This window comes from Lactuca serriola, chromosome 1 (assembly GCF_051521515.1).
Source record: "Lactuca serriola cultivar US96UC23 chromosome 1, Lser_US96UC23_V15, whole genome shotgun sequence".
Classification (NCBI taxonomy): domain Eukaryota; kingdom Viridiplantae; phylum Streptophyta; class Magnoliopsida; order Asterales; family Asteraceae; genus Lactuca; species Lactuca serriola.
In genome coordinates, this window is record NC_136408.1 from 40,332,309 (window position 1) to 40,352,902 (window position 20,594).

Below are 20,594 nucleotides of genomic sequence, written 5' to 3' on the forward strand. Positions count from 1 at the left end.
AAACGCTCCTGAATTTTAACCTCGAATAACTGACTATCATGTTTATATCGAAGTAAAGTTATTTAAAAGCGTTATACAGGAAAAGTTCTTATAACAGTAACAACTAATAAACAATGTTTGTGTTGATAACAATTATTTGGACGTAGAGAAATATATCAATAATAAACTATAAGGTGCGTATAAGGGGACACCACGATATCCTAGTGGGGGCATAGTGCTCCGAATCTGCAACCGACCGGAGAACACGCGTTTACTTTACAGAGTATACAAAGCTCATTATTTTTTTTATGATATCGTTCCTAAGTTTGGATTTGTTGTGGTAATTGTTTTTAACTAAAATACTTTTAGTTACTTTTGTCTTTTACTTTAGTTTTTGTGTAATTAACATAACACATATTCAACATGCAGATATTGAGAGTTTTTAGAAGCGTTGTTAAAAAAAACTTTATATTTATAGTAAGAATTAATTTTTACTTTTTATTTTAAACAATGATCCAAAAACCAATTCAAGTAGTTTTAAAGAGCTTTTAAAATATATCAGTTATTTTTGTCAAACATTTATGCAAAAAAAAAAAAAAAAACTACACTTTCCATCTGCCAACTTTTAGCTAGTTATGTCAAACACTCCCATAACCATTTACTTAGGTGTTGTTTATTTTTTCGAATCGAAAATGTCTGAAGTCTGGGAACCACCTCTACAACTCCCTGTAGCAGAAGAGGGGGACCAATCGGTTGCAACATGTAATAAAAATGTTGTTTGTTTTTTAACCTCTGCACAACCCTCTGTAGCAGAAGAGAGGGGCCAAACGGCTGCAACATTTAATAAAAAAGCTGTTTGTTTTTTAACCTCTGCAGACTGCTGCAATAAGTTAAAATAAGGTGTGAAGAAGTTTGAAGTAGAGGGTCAAGTGCTACGTCATGCAATACACGCGCAACAGTTTTTAAGTCAGAAGTCTTTTGAAAAACAAACAACTACGAAAGGCCAAGTGTGACACATGTGTTGCGCGACGCAGCAATAAGTGGCCAGAAGTTTTTTTTAGAAAAAAAAACAGCACCTTAGTCAAATGTAGCTTATCGAGGAAGAGATTGATCTTTCCATATGTGAGTTTCATAGTTGAAGTCCCTAAGTTTCAATTAGGAGATGACCAGGAGGAGCATGCCACATCGCCTTTTTTATTGTTTCTAAAATATACCTAGGAGTCGGGTATGCCACTCTACCACCCATCAGACCACATAAAATAAATAGTAAATACACGAATCATCCATGTGGTTTGGTCCAATATGCGAGCTTCGTCTATATATTTTGTTTTTTACACCCGAACAATCATTAATTAGTATTAAACTTACATGATTCGTCCCTAACATAACTAAAATGACTATATTGCCTTTACCAATTTACTTTTTAGTTACTTATAATTTATTTATCATTATTTCTTTAAGAAAGTAAAAAATCTCCACTTTATATCCGACCTGGTACCTCATCCTTCCATTCACTCACATATTTCTTTCTTCCTTTCTTCTCTAAACTATAATAGAAGAACCTTAAATAATGGTTGTAGACCACCACCACCTACAACTACTCCGACAAATGCTTTCTCTGGGTCTGTCACCATCTTCAATCCACCATTCACCATCAATTACATCCTACCCACCAACATCATTTTACTGTGACATCGTCTTCCAACGAACCAAACTACGCCACCACAGACATCCACTCTGATAGACTCACACAACCACAACTTTTTGTTAACGACTCTTAGGGCTTTAACGTGAGATTTTTCACTTCAAATCGAGTTTTATGGTGATATTTTCTCTTCATATCGGGGTTACAAAATGGGGTTTTCTTTTCAGATCGTAGTTGCAACTAAGCATGTCGAAAATAACCGAAATCGAATTACCTGCCCAACCCGTTTTCAATTCCAGCAAATCGGGTCCGATAAATCAAGTATCAGGTATATATTTTTGGGTATTCAAGTAACCCGATTTTTATTAGATCGAGTATAGGGTACATGTATAAGGTTTCAGGTATACCTGAAATCTCCGATTTATTTTAAAAATAAAGGATCCATTAGTTAATATACACTTATTCATAATGTTGTTCACCCTCATTCCCGATCATTAATGTAAAAAAAACCTTGTTTGTTTCTTGAGTCTTCCATCGAACCCTCGTATGTTTCTTGAGTCTTCATATCTTTTTGTACTGAATATATAAACAATTGAAGTACCAATAAATAATATTTTTATGGATTGAATGAAAAATGTACAACTGTCTACCAATATCTGTTTTGAGTAACAAAAAAATGTACATATCTAATCATGACATAAATAATATTAATATAGATTCTTAATTTTATATATATATATATATATATATATATATATATATATATATATATATATATATATATATAGGGTGTGGTTCAATAGAGAACTATAATTAACCAAAGAACCAATCTTTTTTTTTCAACTTTTAGAACTTATTAAAAAAAAAAAAATACAGAAATTTATAACTTTTTATCATTTTTCCAATGAAATCAAATTCGATTTTTTTTTACGTCAAATTCACAATATGAATCTTTGAAAATTCACAATGTGAATCCGGATTTAAACGGTGAATCCGAAAAATATTTTTCACATTCACAATGTTAATATATGAATTTAGATGTTTTTTTTTTCGATTAAGAATAAGTTTTAGAAATTGAAAAAAAGATTTGGTTCCTTGAAGAACCAATAATTATGGTTTTCTATTGAACTTTTCTATATATATATATTATCAATTGTATAAATATTTATTTACAGGTATACGTCAATAATTGAGAGTTTATAAATAATAAAATACTGAAAAATAAAATTATAACATCCCGATAATAAGGTACTTCTAGTTTTGACCCTATAATTTTATTATATTGCAATTTGGACCATAAGTAAAAGAAAGTGTGCAAAGAAGGCCCTAGTGGCATTTTCGTAATATGGGATGTTGGGGAAGTACGTTGAGCGTACTAGGGTGCGCCCTAGTATGCCGTGCATACATATGTACGCATGACGTACGTGTCAGACATGCAAACCCTAATTTTCAGGGTTAGAATCATATTTAAACCCCATTATAGCCTCATTTCCCCTCACCTCATTAGCCTCCATCATCTTGATTAGGGGTGTGCGCGGTGCGGTTTGCATATTTTAGAAACCGCAAACCGCACCACAGATGTTCAAAACCGCATGATGTGGTGCGGTTTCATGCGGGTGGTTTATGCGGTTTAGTTGCGGTTTGATGAGTTGTTCAACATTAAATGTATCAAAAAAACCAAAAACCTGGCCAGGTTAAAAAAATTGATTGTTTTCATTTTATAAAAACAAATACAATTTTCGAGTTAAATTGTTTTTAATAAATTGTGACTCATGCTACTATAGTTTTGTAAGTATCATTGTTATTGCTTTATATTGTCGTTATAGTTGCTATATTCTTGTAATGCATGGGATCTTGATCTAATAGTGATTTAATGTTATGTTATAGATATTTGGTTATTGTAAGAAATATATTTATATACATCATTTCTAAATCGTGATTTGAAGTTACAACAAAGTAGAGAAAAAAAATGTATATATATATATATATATATATATATATATATATATATATATATAACATGCAGTGCAATGCTGTTTGAACCACAATTTGATAAATACAAACCGCAAACTACACCACATAGTGCGGTTTGATAAAATGATAAACCACAAACCGCACTACGAAATTCTAAACCGCATTATACGGTGCAGTTTGGTGCGGTGCGGGCGGTTTGTACGGTTTTTTGCACAACCCTAATCTTGATACGTTTTTGCAACCCTAATCCATCTTGTGAAGCATTTCGAAGCTTGAGTGTGTGTGTTTTGTGTTTTTAAATAAAAAGAAAGGAAGAAGAGACCACCTTGGAGGAGTGAAGTTCTATAGATCCATGATCACACCACCTTTTGGCACCATTTTGTGGTATCAAGTTATGAACTTGGAGAAGTTTCATTTAGATCTTGTGTTGGAATGATTTTTGGTCCCTTTTGTCCTAAATATGGAGATTCTTGAACACAAAATGTTTTTGACCCATTAAGTCATCCCTTCAGCCTTTAGGGAGAGTTTTGAGTCATAAAAATGGGTTCCAAATGGTTGGTTTTATTCCATGCATCATTTAGAAGGTCTTAATGGACTAAGAAGTTGAGTTAAGCACTTAATGGACATGCAAAGTCATAAATTTGGAAACTTTATGACTCTTGAGGGTATTTTAGCCATGGATCTGAAAATAGACGTGAGAGCTTAAGCCATTAAGCTCTTAATAAAGGTTTTGGGCATCTGGGAGTACGCCCCGCGTACCTAGAGTATGCACCCCGTACGAGGTCAACCACCCTCATGGTGGTCAACGTCCGAATACGCCCCGCATACTCACTTTGTGGTGACTCGACTGAGTTGACTCGGTTGGGTTAAATCGGTTAGACTGACTCAGTTGATTTGACCAGTTAGCTTTGATATGCTGGGTATGGAATAGATCTGTATGATCATATGCTAGTTGCTGATATGCTAGTCTGGTAGATCTGTAGGACTACCTGTGATTTTGTTTGCATGATTATATGTATATGTTTGTTATCTGTTATATATCGACATATTGTGTTGGGTGCTGCTTTGTGTTGTAGCCAACAAACCCTAGAGAATTCCATATATGAGCTGAGGGCTGAGTAAGGCATGCCAGACTCATAGTGAGGGCTTAGGAGCATTCCAGATATGATCTAAGGACTGAGTGGTATGTCAGACTTGTATTGAGGGCTTGAGGGTATTTCAGTCCGATGACTGATTAGGTCAGGGAGCAAGCCATACATAAGCTGTGGGCCCCGAGGGCAGGCCATACTTATTTTGTGGGATCAGGGGTAATCTAGTCTTCTAATTGTGGACCAAGTACATGCTGTTATTATATATGTGCTGATACTTTGGGGGAACTCACTAAGCTTTGACTTACAATTTTTAGTTGTGGTTTCAGGTACTTTGGATGATCGCGGGAAGACGAAAGCGTGACCGTACACATCCTCTGTTTTATGTACTTTTGATCTATGAAATACTCTGATATGGAACAATATTTTGAAAACAATGATTTTGTAAACATTCTATGATTTGAGGTTGTTTTAAAAAAACTTAAATTTTTTGTGATATAATGTATATTACAAAAATATCTAAGAAATAAGAAAAAACAAACATGAATTTTTTTTTATAAAAATGATTTTTATTTTTTGTAATATATATATATATATATATATATATATATATATATATATATATATATACACGCACACACATACATACATGTCACTTGTTTTAATTAAAAATAGGCCTAATATTTATCTATATTTTTTTATAATGAAAGTTATATAATTTTTTTTAAAAAAAAATTGGGTATCTTAAAATTCAGTCGACCCAACCCTGAAACCCGAATACCCGAAATTCAATTCGGTTCAAATATCGGTTATAGTTTCACTTGATATTTATCCGAAAAACCCACCCTGAAGAAACCCAAAACCTGACCGGTATACCCGACCAACAGACCTAGTGAATCTGGCATTTTTTCTATTTCATTTAAGGGTTTGCAAACCAAATCTATTTCTTTTGACATAGTTTTGTATAGATTATTGTTTTTTTATGGATTTATTTTAATCTGATTCAAATGTAATTTTTGTTTTCATATTATTAGAGCCGACATCTCGCGTCCTGTGGTTCAGCACATCCATGTCTATCCCGGGGAATGATAGTGTATTTCACATACGTGCGACACGGTCTTATAAATGACTATATATATGTTGGAGTCCCCCTCCTGTCTACAAAGACTCTTTTGGAGAGTTAATATGGGGATCCACATATATTTACATGTGGTCCTCAAGAGGGAATTGATAGTTTCGGGTCTTATCCTAGGGCTAAAACGACAAACTATGATGCTTTATCATGTAACTGAGTTACATTGTATATCACCAATTTCCCACATTCTTGTGGTAATCATGGATTAGAGGAGCTTTTTGGGATACATGGCACAATGACATATATGTTTACTTCCAAAGAACTTGTAAGTTGGCAAAATGTTTTTGTTTTGCCAGATTTTTGAATGTGGAAAACATTGAAGATCTTGCTAGAAATTTATGTACCATTTGGATTAGCATTCGTTTTTTTTGAAATGAATGTTTTCCAGAGTTAGATATTCAACATATTAAAAGGGCCAATGGCTTAGCGGTATGGAGTGACCATCTCATTTGAGAGGTCAATGGTTTAAGTCTCAGTTGAGACATAGGTGGTTATTTAGGAGTAGATTAGTTAGTTTGCCGTTTTAAAAAAAAAGATATTCAACATATTGGTGGTGCTTCGATTAGAATAGAATTTGAATTGAGTTTTGAAACTCATTGTTGAATAGTATTGCCTCAACATATTGGTGGTGCTTCGATTAGAATAGAATTTGAATTGAGTTTTGAAACTCATTGTTGAATAGTATTGCTAGAAATTGGAGGTGTGCTGCTTTCTATGTGGAGTTCAATCTCGTTTCATTTGAATATTTTGATTGCTAGCAAAATGGGGTGAGGTGGTTTGCACAATTCTTAACCAACTTAACGGGGTAATCTTTTTAGCATAAAGGGTTGTGTTAAAACCAACCATTTGTAACATAATTTGAAGAAAAAAACGATAATCAACATATCTCCTTTGTGTGTGTGTGTGAGAGAGAGAGAGAGAATTGATTATTTTCTAAGATTTTTGACACAAATCTATATTTTCTAATAAATGAAACCTAAAACTGATATATGTCAGTTTTTTAGAATGTCTTTTTGACACATGATACTTTTCTATTATTCTTATTATTATTTTTTTTTTTGTAACAAATCAAATTCAATTCAAATTTTGAAAATACAAAATCATATCCTAATAACATTATTATGTTTATTTTGCTTAACAAATTAATTCATGATGACTTACAATCAACAATATCTTGGTTTCTTTTTATATTTATTATTTTTTTTATCTATATAAAAATTTTAATATATTCACCGTGGTTTCCACGGGTTATAGCCTCGTTAAATAAATAGATTTTTATACCACCTTACTCCGAAATGGTCCCAGGTCAAGTTGTTAAACACTTAAATGTGATCACTTTCAAAACAGAATATACTAGTCCCAGTTTAGATATGTTTCCTCTAAAATAAATCAAACAATACTTCTTATAAAAAACATAAATATACATCTAAATATAGAAGAGGTCACCTCTAAAGACATCAAGAACAAGACCATCACCACAGCTACAAATACAAGAAACTGCCATGAACCAAGCACATAAACCTTCATCAATTTCCCTATTTTAACCCTCCATTTCCCTTCATAAACCCTGTTAACATCTTCAATCACCGTGTCCAAGAAGGGCAGTTTCGTCAATCTCACACACCTGCTCATTCCATTCCACAAATTAGCAACCTCTTCATCGCTTTTCAGTCGGTTCTTGATGATCCCCATTTCTCTAAGCAACTTCACATCTTCTTTGGTATCAATAATCCCATTCATCAACTCGATGTAACGAGTCAAAATCAACGGCCCAGATGCTTTGCATACCTCGTAAGCGACCAGATTTCTTAATACGACATCTGTATTTACATCAAAACTCACGATGGGTAGAAATAACTTAGATGTCTTATTATCAAAGTCAATGGTCAAGATCCCACCCGATGAGGGAGAAAATCCGAAGCCCGCTTTAACAAGCTCGGTGACCGAAGGGATCGAGATTTCCTCCATTAATGGTGGTTTACTAATACATTCTACGCTTGAAATTTGTTTATCTTCATCATAACATACTTGTTGTTTCAAGATTCTTACCATGGATGTGTTGGAAATGATCGCGAGAGGGAAATTTACTAAAAGTTTAACGGGTTCTGAAGATATCAATCTTTTAACAAAGTTCTGTATGGCATTGATGATTCGTTGGAATTTGTGTCGACTTTCTTGTACTTGTTCTTCATCGTGACCTTCATTAGTTGTTTCATACCATTGTTGTTTGATGTTGGGATCAATGATCATGTGGTATAGAAACCCGAGCACATGGGCACAATCTTCACTGGAATGAAGATTCCACTGTTGATCCACAACCGTAAAAGGCGAAAGCTCTTTATGCAGCCCTAACAAAGTCGAAGTTAAATATTTTTGAGTAGATTCGGGAGATTGAGATTTGAATTTGAATTCCAACATCTTTTCCAAAAGAGACATTGGAATCTGATTCTCTAACATCACGATATCTCTAAGAATTGCATCATGCCCAAATTTTCGACATGAAAAATCAACCAAATGGGACATTCTTGACGCTACTCGTGTGATCAATCTTCCTTTCTCGATATTATAAACATCAAGAAACTCGAGCAAGAATGAAACATCAAGGGACATCATCCAAGCTAGGGTTTCACCATCGAAATTTAGATACTTATGGTAACATGCTCTGATCTTTGGCTCGAAAACCACAAACTGATCAACAATTTGTTGAAACTTAACATTACCATCTTGCATTAGCTTTTGACATCTTTTGGCAGCAGAAAGTTTGTATCTTTCCATTTCATAGAGCTCGGGTCGCCAATGGTGGTAAGGGCCTAATGCTACTTGTTGTGGAATGTAAGACTCAGGTTTTGTGGACACAAGGACGATTGGGACATTGAATATACTCACCGGGATATCAGTATCTTCTTCTATGTCTTCATCGATGGCTTGACGAATTGTAAGGATCCACCGCTGGTCACTGGAAATTGGATTTGAGTTGGAATTCATGGTGAGATTTTGAGCATTTGATGCCGTATATGGTTTCTCTTGCAGGTAAGATAAATTTAGGTGATGAAGTTTAATAAGGTTTGACGAAGAAATAAACATCAATAGGTGGTAACATATTCCAGTTAATTAATTACTAGTTTACAACCTTAACTCAGGTCCAATTTAATGCAAGTGGTAACGCCATTTTTGATATCATGTACCCTTCCACCTATTTAGTGGAATAGGGTAAATAGTTTGGTTAGGATGGGTGAAAAATCTAAAATCTGCTATTATTCCTCAGCAACAAACTCTGTTCTTTTTTTGTCCGCTGATATGGGTATATGCTAGCTTTTGGTAATAATTTTGCAATTTCAAAAAAAGGAGTAGCTTATAATTACACTGAATTACATCATTCTACAATTCAATTATATTACTGGAACAAAATAACAACTGCTCAATTCAAGCATTGTCTACATAGGATTGATGAAAAGTAATAATTAGTAAAAACAAGACCAGATTCAATTGTCTAGTTAACTCGATAACAAAAACTTTACAAATGTCTTAGGTAGGCTAGCACTTAGGAGCCACCTACTAATTGAGTAGACTTTTGCAGATCATAATTAAGTTTTGAGTGATGGAATGTTGAAAACATATTCTTGATATGTTGGGAGACTAATTGATTGAAGTTTTCTAGATGATTTGTTCCAAAATTCTAGCAGCTTCAACAGCTAAGAAGTCTTAGAGAACTTTACATAAAACGGGAGGATTGGTGCGAGGAATTTCAGATCTTACTATAGCCAGAAAGGTTGTACAGAGTTTAACTCCTAACAGACTGCAAGCAACAACATATTCACTTATAATCACTACTAGGGTATTATTGTGCATCATCATCATACATATATCAAACAGAAAAATTCAGATTGATACAAAAGTAAGTTGATGTTTATAATGTAACACGAGGTCCTACTTGCGGAAGATCATACAAGGCTTTCTTAGTGAATCATAAATGAAGTAACAGCATGCATACATACAATCTTCAACCGAGTTTAGCCACCATCTGCGCCAGTAAGGATTGATGTAAAGAAGCGCAAAAAATCCCAACAAGAACACAACACAAGTTGAACTAGAACTTCCATAGAAACACGTCATATCAATATCATACCATTTCTCAGTGCGTTTTTCTTCTTTAGAAGCCTGCGACTGAGTTATGCATCTATTGTCTAGTGGTGGTCCACAAAGAAGTGGATTGCCTTGGTAGCTCGCTTTTGTAAAGGTACTAAACTGTCCTTTCATTTCTGGGAGTCTACCTGACAAATTGTTGTGAGACACATCGAAAAAAGATAGAAAATTGATCTGAATCAGTTCTGACGGAACTTTTCCGGTCAAACTGTTTGAAGAAAGGTCCAAACTTTCTATATTTGCAAGATTTGAGAAGCTCGCTGGAATGGGTCCAGTCAGCTGATTGTGAGACAGGTTTAAAGCGCGAATCTGGCTCAACCCCCCAAGTTCTTGTGGAATTTCACCTGTAAGTTTGTTACTAGATAGATCCAACCCTGTCATGTTGTGGAATCAAGGATGCCACCCTTGTAGCTGAGAAAGAGCCTTTTTGTTGTATATTGAATTTCATCTTGTGTTTCCAATACTTCACTGTTGAGATAGATAGGATGCATCCCCAATAGAATACTCCCATAATGGGGAGAGGAATCAAGGCTATACGTCACCTTCACATATTTGAAGAAAGCAAGGTCGGTTGGGCCAGTAATATTGTGAAGGCAGCTAGGTACCGAACCAGAAAGTGAGTTACCAGATAAGTCTAACAAACTCACTTTACTTAATTGACACAACTGCTTCGGGATGGAATCACTCAAGTTGTTTTTTCTTAAAAGAAGAATCCTTAAAGTGGATAGTTCACCAAGAAATGTAGGAATCCTGCCTGACAAGGAGTTGTCGCCAATGTCCAAAGTCAAAACCCGAGTCAAATTACGAAAGGATTTGGGTATTGATCCAATGAATTTGTTGGAACCCAAAAGAAGATGCTCCATGTCTTGCAAATTCAAACAGGACGGGATGGGTCCGGAGAAAGAATTATGGGAGATATCAAGAAATGAAAATGGAGCTGCTCCACAAGGAAACCTGCCTTCAAAACTATTATTTCTCACCAGAAGTTCAGACAAGCTACTCATGTTGCCTATCCAATCAGGGATGATGCCTGTAAACAAGTTATTGCTAATATCCAGAACTCTCAGATATTCATGAGTTTCCTTGTTGCTCTTATTTCCAATTTTCCCTGTGAAATGGTTGCTATCTAAGTAAACCAAATAGAGGCTGCCCCAGGTTAAGTTTCCTGAGAGTACCTGGCCGTGCAACTTGTTCTTTGATAGTTTTAAGATCATCAAACTAGACTTTTTAGTAAAGAATCCCTTTGGTATTTCTCCTGATAACTCATTGTCTGATAAATCCAGCATCACTAATTCACTCAAATTACATATTGAAGACGGGATAACACCACTTAAACTATTCATGGACAAATTCAAATGCCCCATGTTGGGAAAGAACTTTGGTATATCGTCAGGAATAGTACCTATCATTCCATTCCCGGACATATCCAACTCCAGCATATTAGCATTCCTATACAAAGGCATACCGACAAACAAGTTGTTCCTTAGAACAAGACGTTCCAGATACGTGTTGTTTTTAATCAACCAATTTGGGAAGTGTCCCTCCAAGGAGCTGTGAGACATGTCTACTTCCTCTAACTTGTGCTGGTGAAGTAGAAACCCAGGAATAACAAATCCTTTAGGCATTTTCATATTACAATTAGATAGCTCAAGGATTTTCAACTGGAACATTGGAATCCAACCTATAGGCTCTTCTGTTTCCACCTCAAATTTGTCATTATCGCCTCTGAATCGAACGACCTCAAGCTTTATATGATTGGATAAGGAGCTGAAGGAAATGAACCTTCAAATTTGTTATGACTAAAATCAATATACTCGAGAGATGTAAGATTAGCAATGAGGGATGGCTTAAGTATCCCTGAGAATTGGTTTGAAGAAATATCCAACAACTTAAGAGATGATAGATTTTTCAAACACTGAGGCAGAGTTCCATGGAGCATGTTGCCACTAAGATCCAACTCATGGAGGTTCTTCAACTCGCATAACCCTGTCAAACAAGAGAAAAAAAATGTTCTGCGTAAGCCATGAAACTCAAAGGGTAAGTTACAAAAGATTAACCTTCCAAAAATATATGACTTTCATTTGCATGGTCATACGCCTTCAAAAAGATCAACCATCGAGGAAAGGTAATGTTGCAAAATAATCATAACACTGAAATGTGCGTACTTTAGATAACTTACCATGATCTGATAATGATCCATTAAGATAATTGTGATGAGACGGCTCTCAGGGAAGATAATGCTGGTATTGCTGATGGGACGATCCCAACAAAACTGTTGCCACTCAAATCTAACATCTCCAAATGGTGGAAAGATGCAAAAGCTGGATTGAAACAAGAGAAATGTTGGTTGCTAAAGAAAACCATGGAAAAGGATATGTTACAAGTCATGTATGATTGATGGTTGAAGCTAGATAAGGTATTGGGCCACTTACCCACCCACCTCATTAACCTTTCATCTTCAGATGACTTCTTAAACCAATAATAATGTTGTTAATTAAGTAATGACGAAAGAACGTTACCTTCCATTGGTATTGTTCCATTGAAACCATTATCTCTCAAGAAGAGGACTTCCAAATCAGGCAAAGTAAAGATTTCTGAATTAGAGAGACGTGTCAATCAGTTTGATAAAACAATTAGAAAAAATGGAAACTAATAAATAATATTTGTATTGGATTTCTTTATTGACGACTCTTTTAAGATAAACATGCCTTGGACAGGAAAGGAACTTCCCCATGAAAAAGAATGTGAAAGATCAAGAATCTTGAGGGATGGGAGGGCACTTAGGCATGATATGATGCTCTTGTTGAAATTGTTATCTGATAGATTTATACTCTTCAGCCTTTTCAATTTCGATAGAGTCTTACAAGCTGTAAAATTGAAGGAAGGTAAATCTTAGAGAAACCATGCATGGCCTTGTAAAGTTTGTAATTATGAAAGAATTTAGGATTCATTAGCATTTAGGAACTTCATCACTATTCACAAGTTAACATACCATGGCTAGGATAAGCTCTCACAGGCTGTAGAAAAGAGAATTCATTTACCTTGGATATTTGGTGCGCCGTTGAGCCCTGTTTCACTTAAATCCAGCTCCTCCAGGTTAGTGAGATGTGATAATTCTGTAATACGAAAGAAAAACACATATATATCATGTATTATGCATGCTATTTTCAGATGTACAATTTTGAATATAGTTCATTAGTCTTTCTACACCACTCTAAACAGGTAGCCTTAGAGTATCTCACTTCTTCCTCAAAACCTTAATCAAAACCCTAAATCCCTAAACCAAAATTAAAAATCAAATCCCTTCACCAAAATCATCACCGACTCCTGTACTAAATCAAATAAACTATAGTCATAGCACGTACCTTGAGCTGGAAATGATCCCGACATTTGATTGTAGCTAAGATCCAAGTTTGTAAGCGATGAAAGGATACTTAGAGATGTTATAATGCTTTCATTAAACCAGTTGCCCGCAAGATTTAAACTTTTCAATTTCCTCAATATGGAAACCCTCTCAGAACCTACATTTAGACATTGAAGTAGTGAATTTGTAAGCTTTAGTTTGATAAGACAAATCAGGTTAGGAGAACATACACAAGTATATATTCATATCTAATTTTAATAATGTTTAGCTTTCAAGTATCAAGTCCTCACTGCAAATTTTCTTTGTCCCAAGAAAAGAAACGGGTCATATTTCAAGCTTCAACACATGAAAGAGTCATTCTGCTATATATGGTCTTGTAATGTTGCAAAAGAGGGATCTGTGTATGAATCCAAGGCGGCTATATTGGCATGGTGGTTTTATGATGATATTGATTTACCTTGAATCTGTAAGGTACCATCGAAGCCACAATAGCTTAGATCCAACGTCTCCAAGTTCTCTAAAGCAGCAAATTCTGAAATTCATTTGAAAAGGGTGTAAGTATCTTTGAAACAGAGATTTGTGCATGATAACTTAAAAAGAAGACATGAAAAGAGGAAAACCTGCCACTGCTAGGGAACTATCATTCAGGCTAATGTGACTAATATCTCCAACTCTAACACCTTTTTTTACAAATTGTATCTAATTAAACCGACGATTAAAACCATTAGAAGTTCACACCAACAATTTACATTTAAATATTATAAATATACACCAAGTCCAGCATGATTCTACTACTAATTAACAACCCCAAATTAACATGTTTCCGACCTTGTAAAAAAGTCAAGAACCAGATGCCAACCAAACTCCAATCGGCTCCCAATATTTGGAACCGGGCCAATCCTCAGTGAGATTGGTTTGTGTCCGGACTGGCTCCAAGTACTCGGTCCTGATGTCACCCCTAGCCTACTTTAGCACAACCCCTTAGGATTTCTACGTAGCTTATATTTTCCTATTTTTCCAATTGCATATATGCATTTAAATTTTTTTCCCTTAGATGCAGTTAGAAGTAAAAAATTTATATTTGAATGTAAATACGTTTTATGATGTTAAGTTTAAAATGTGACTGAATTTCAAGAACTACGCATTTTCAAAATGTGTCTTCCTTTTGTGATGTCAATTTTTGTAGTGAATATTGTGATTACCACATACCAAATTTTTTTAGTGTAACTATTTTTGTGACGCCAAGTTATGGAAAAGTAACTGCTTATTTGACATCAAAAACATACAACATTATATTTTATTTTACAAGTTTCAGAAAGTATATACAACTGAAAAAGCTAGAAAGATAGATATATGTAATTGTTAATAGAAAATATAAGTATAGGATGCAGGAATGTTTTACTATCAAATTGCACATTCAATATGTTTAGTCAACATCCACTTTAGTGTTTTTAAATGTAAATTTAATAGATAATAGAACTAGTGATATTAATATGTCATAAACATCTACCCAAGACCATGAAAAATTATTTCATAGGCAATTATGTATCGATCAATATCAATATCAATACCCATGTATCCATAGATGACCACCGGCATAAATAACAGGCACGATCCCACACCAGATGATCTCCTTGGGCCATAAGATAATATTTCTGTCTTCTGTTAGATAAAAAATGATATCTACAATTACATATACATTGAGACATGTATACTAAATTTCTTGGACTTTGTTCCTCTTTCTGCAGGAATTTTCATATCAGTACCACTACTTTGAAACATAAACAGAAGTCCCCCCCGCACCTATTCTGTCTCATTGATAAATAAGCTAATGCAACTGAAACACTTATGCTCCTTAATGAGTGAAGATCACACATAGGCATGACACAACATCTCACAAACACTCTATAACTATAGGTTCTCATGCATCGTACCAAATTGGAAACAAGATAAAATCAATTAAGTTCATATGGTCTACAAATGATACCCCGACAACTTTGGAAAGAGCTATATACAGGAATAGCACATACCTTGAGCTGGAAATGGTCCTGACATTAGACTGTGGCTAAGATCCAAGCTTGTGAGCGATGAAAGGGTATTTAAAGATCTTATGATGCTTTCGTTAAATCTGTTGCCCGCAAGATTTAAAGTTTTCAACTTCCTCAATACGGAAACCCTCTCAGAACCTACATTTAGGAGTTGTAGCAGTTGAATTTATAAGCTCTAGGTTGATAGAACAACAAAGCTGTTTAGGAGTATATATATATATCCATTTTTTTAATATTGTTATGCTTCCCTTACAAGAATTATTATCATATCTGATGAAGTGACTTGATTGTAGTGTATTGTAGTAGTTACTATCACTAATACAGATACTATATTAGCATGATGGTTTTATGATGATACTGATTACCTGGAATCTCAAAGGTACCATTGAAGCCACAGTAGCTTAGATCCAACATCTCCAAGTTCTCTAAAGCAGCAAATTCTGAAATTCATTTGAAAAGGGTGCAAGTATCTTTAAAACAAGAATTTGTGCATGATATGATGATAACCTAAATAAAGAAAAACGAGTAAGACGCAAACCTACCATTGGTAGGGAAGTTTCCATTCAAGCTAGTGTCGCTAAGATCCAAGACTTTGAGTGAAGCGAGTGTCTTTAATGATGGAATGATGTCGTTATCGATATCATGATTCCCACTAAGGTCTAGTACCTCCAACTTCTTCAAACTTGACAACCTTTCAAGTCCTGCAAAAGAGAAATTTTTTAACACATGCATCCTAGTCTTTTGATATTGAAAGGACAACCTTTTGAACAACATCGATAAATACTAAAAAGTTGTAGCATGAATTGCAGGATATGAAGTACACATAAAAACTTGTGCTCAGTCTTTTATAAATAGAAAAATATTATCCAACTACTAAGTTACCTAAGAAGCGTCTTTGAGTGTACATAAATTAGTTGGATGTTGTGTTCATAAATTAGTGCTCACTCGAATAAATATGACATTGGAACCAGGTGAAAGAAACACTAAAGCAATTAATCACGTTGTACCTGTCTTAATAAACTCTTTATCAAGAAAATTATCTGACAAATTGAGACTTGTCAACTCTTTAAAAATGAAGAAACAAGGAAACATTCAATGGCCACAACTTGCTCTCATCATCCATGTAAACATCTTCCACCCCTCTTAAATTGTACAAAGAGAGTTCTGTCACATGCCCCGTTGTTGTGCTGCAGTTGATCATCTCCCAATCACAACAGTTGTTGCCACCATCCCCAGGTGTACTACTGCCATAATCAACCCAGGTAGGGAGAAAATGGTCAATTTCAGAATCATATGACTTCATATGGGAGGCTTTGATTTCCAGTAGTGCCTTTCTCTCCTCTTCTACACAATCCCCTTGTGTATGCCCAGCCATTGATAGAATATGTATCATCATTAACATCAACAGCCGACATAGCAATGATTTATGCTTACTACAAGCCCAACACTTCATTTTAGCAGCTAATGGTGGCTTTGTAGAGACACTCACAATATTAAACTTCCTGTTAGGTTTGGTTTGCTTAGCTTTGCTTGGAAAACATTTGATAAGTAATGAAACGAATATGTATGAATATTAATTGCATAATTCTCCCCCAGCCATCAAGTTAATGGTCAATTATCACACATAAGTCATCAAGTCCATGGTAAAAATTCAACACAAAACTCTATTCCATCTATTCCAATATTCCATTGTCACCCACTCCTTCAACTAAACATTTAAGACACGGCATTTGTTGACTTTTCAACAAACTTCCAAAGTCTCCATTCACATAGAATATAATAGGTTTATTAATTTTTTTTTGCGCAATTACTTTAGAAAAACGAAATATTTATTAACTAAAAGAAAACAAAACCCAGATATCATACCTTTGTTTACTGGTAATGACCAGACTCGCAAACCTCCTTGCGATTTCCACGGATGGATTCTATCAATTTCTGGTAAACAGCCAATTGAGAGCCATTGCTAGAGATCGCAGTAGCCGACATTGAAACCTGCTTCAGTGAATTTGAAATTGCAATAACCCTAACATGATGAGTAGGCCTTTCCCCCACTAAATAATTGTTATGTGTCCATGCCCAATGCAACCCTAACATGATGAGTAGACCTTTCACCTCCCTTCCTCCTCGTCTTCCGAAACCAAATAATTGCTATGTGTCCATGCCCAATGCAACCCATACGTGATGAACCCCACGAGGAGTAGTCTATTGTTTGGATGGGATAATTACTTAGTGGTCTATTTTAATTATTGCTTTTGTTTTCCTGTTTACTAAGAAGTTAGGATTGTGCTAGAATAAAGGAGATTGAGGTTTCCATATCATTTTAGGAAGTAGTGGTTAACGTGTCTTTGTTTCTCTTTAAAGGGCAAAGACCTTTTGTTGGGAATATCTCAGAAAATTGCTCCAAAACCTTCACTCTTAACTTCCTCTGTTTCTTTCTCACTTTCTTTCTCACTGTCATTCCGATCGATCCACATCAATAATCATTTTCACCACCACTCACCGACGACGTTGATGGTACAGGGTCTCGGTCCTCAATTTAGAGGGGTGTGTGGCAGTGGTTAGAGAGTGAAGGCAGGGTCGAGATGGGGACTTTGTCAACGGAAGGAACCGGAGCCCGGAGGATAGACGGAGGGGTTGGAAGGGTTTTAAAGGGAAAGAGGAATGGGAACGGGAAAGGTAGTTTTGATGGGGTCAAGGGAGCTGTAAAAATCAAGTGTTACCTTTATTTTTGAAAAATAAAATATTTAAGTTACGAACAAAATTTATTATAAAAAAATATAATAAACTTTTGTTTTTTGATTTTTATAAGTTGTAGATGTGTATATTGTAATTTAATAATTTTAGTCTATATTCTAAATTTTGTCATGAATTTTGGTCCGAATTTTTTTTGAATGTTTTTTTATACAATTTTCTTTTAAACTTTTGAAAGGCATTTTTTTGAATTTTTTATAGACTTTATTTTGAATTTTTTTACAAACTTTTTAAACTTGTATTATAATCTCTTTTAAAATTTTTCTTTACATTTCTATGTAACGTTTTTTATAGTCTTTACTGTCTTTTAAACTTGAACTACAATTTTTAAAAATATATTTCTTATACATTTGTACAATTATTTTGATGTTTTTCACTCACAATTTTTCATCGGTATTTTTTATTACACTTTTGTTAAAAAAAAGTATTAAACAAGTTTTTAAAAAAAGAACAATAAAAAAAAGTTGTAAACAAATTTTTTTAGAAAAGAAAATTTATGAATCTGTAAAATAATTGTTATAGAATGCAACAAATTCAAGCATTAGTGTAACATCAAAAAAATTCATAGTAAATTTTTTTTGTTTTTAAAACGATAGACAATACAAACGAGTTGTTCCAAGACCGATTAAAGTGAATATATTATTTAAACATCAGAGTAAAAATCACAAAGAACCATTGCAAAAACTCTGGGATGCTGTGCAGTCACGCCGAGTCCTTCACTTTCGTACCGAAAGTACCTAAAACCATAAACATAAAACCGTAAGCACAAAATTTAGTGAGTTCCCCAAAATACAACATAACATACATACAATAGAGATTGCTATGTGCCATCCATAGTCTCACAATTTCCATTATGCCATGAGCCGTAACATGGTATTTCCTTGCCAAGCCGGGGCCAAAACCCGGGTCTTACATACAAGTGCCAAGAGCCACATCATAGTCTTCCATGCATGTATCACAAACACAACTAGCATACTACATATAACTGCTAAGAGTCCAAATCCTGATCTTGCATATAGTCTGCTGGGAGCCACCACTAGGTCTTTCATATAATTTCCAGGGGCCACCCCTGGTCTTCCTATGTAACTGTTAGGCGTGTCAAACCCAACAAATAAAGGGGTACAATAGACTCCAAATACACTGCTTTAATGCACTAAAAAGTAGTACAAGGCAAGCAGGGTCGAACCACAGAGACACGGGACAAAAGTCTATACCTCTTTGCGCAAGGTACTTTGATCACAAGAAGGGGGATTTGTTTGCAAAAGTGAAATAATAAAATAACAATCAACTTTGGAACATGCAGAAAATGAAATAGATTTGTAAACAAGTTGTAAAAGCACTTCCAGTTATAGTTCTCAATGTTGTTGTTCAACTTGATTATGACTTGATGTAATTCAAGATTGCTATTCTAAGTTTGTACTGAAAGATATTAACACGCTCTAATACCCCTCGCTTGCCAAATTATCTAACCAAAACACGCTCTTTGACTAGACCTAGCTTCACTAATTCAACCTAAACACACTCTTAGATTGTATTGAAAAACTGCATTAAGTTTTGTACAAGCTTCCCACCAATGTTTATTTCTTCTTATATGTTCGGAAGTGTAAAAACATGTGATATATATTTTACAATAAGAAAACTTATTGCTTGTTACCAATTATTAACTTAATAGAACGATTAGGTGCCCTAAAAGTTAATTAACTGCAAAAAAAATCAATTCATGAAAGTGGCCAATCAAACACAAATCAAATTTAAGGGTTCTAGTTTAAACAAAAACATAATCACTAGAATAGAATCACAAATCAAACATCAAATCATATGCTTCAAGTCAAGCAATCAACATGTTTTGAACAAGAACTAGAAACCAGGGTTTCTTAGCCACACATGGCTAAGAACAAATCAAACAAGAATAAAGATGGAAATAATGTGCAATTACAACTTACAAATACTAGAAATAATGTTTCCAAATGATTAATGATCAATCCCTTGCAATAACCTTCGAAATCCCCTCTCAAAATGTGCTCAGGTATGTTGTGTGTGTAAAAATGGCCCTCAACCCGTAATATGAAATATAGGAAAAACTGCCAAAAGTTGGTTTTTGGGTCGAACACGGCCCATGTTGATTTGCACTAAACTGACACGGCCCGTGTTCAGCATGGTCAACAGCTCCCATTTTGGTCAACACAGCCCGTGTTAAAATAGGCTAAATTGACACCGCCCGTGTTCAACATGGTCAACAACTCCCATTTTGGTCAACACGGCCCATGTTGATTTTGCAGTGTAAATCCAACACGATCCGTGTACCTCTCTGACTCCAATTCCAAACTTTATTTTTTCAACTTTTCCGTTCTTCGCCTGATCATCCCGAAATCTTCACTAATGCTTCCTGGCACTTCCCAAAGCGCGTTCCAACCTCCGGTTTACCTGAAAAAGACATAAAAGTGTGCAAATAAGGTCGTTCTAGAGA

General features: G+C 34.8%; 1 protein-coding gene and 1 pseudogene across 2 annotated transcripts; both read right to left on the bottom strand.

Moving 5' to 3' along the window:
• Nucleotides 1-7,205: 7,205 nt before the first annotated feature.
• Nucleotides 7,206-8,913, bottom strand: LOC145084793 (transmembrane protein, putative (DUF247)). The gene has a single exon (XM_079023471.1). The coding sequence runs from the start codon at nucleotides 8,903-8,905 to the stop codon at nucleotides 7,211-7,213; it is 1,695 nt and encodes a 564-aa protein (XP_078879597.1). The 5' UTR covers nucleotides 8,906-8,913; the 3' UTR covers nucleotides 7,206-7,210.
• A 613-nt stretch (nucleotides 8,914-9,526) lies between these two features.
• On the bottom strand, nucleotides 9,527-16,972 carry LOC145084725 (receptor-like protein 8; annotated as a pseudogene). Its single transcript, XR_013699162.1, has 10 exons — nucleotides 16,384-16,972; nucleotides 15,919-16,077; nucleotides 15,742-15,816; nucleotides 15,359-15,514; nucleotides 13,786-13,860; nucleotides 13,330-13,485; nucleotides 13,006-13,080; nucleotides 12,484-12,831; nucleotides 12,144-12,285; nucleotides 9,527-11,950 (listed from the first exon to the last, which is right to left on the bottom strand). The product of XR_013699162.1 is annotated as a receptor-like protein 8 (transcript).
• Between the last annotated feature and the right edge of the window lie 3,622 nt (nucleotides 16,973-20,594).

Coding starts and splice junctions, on each gene's coding strand:
- LOC145084793 (XM_079023471.1), bottom strand. CDS start 8,905: ATGTTTATTTCTTCGTCAAACCTTATTAAACTTCATCACCTAAATTTA.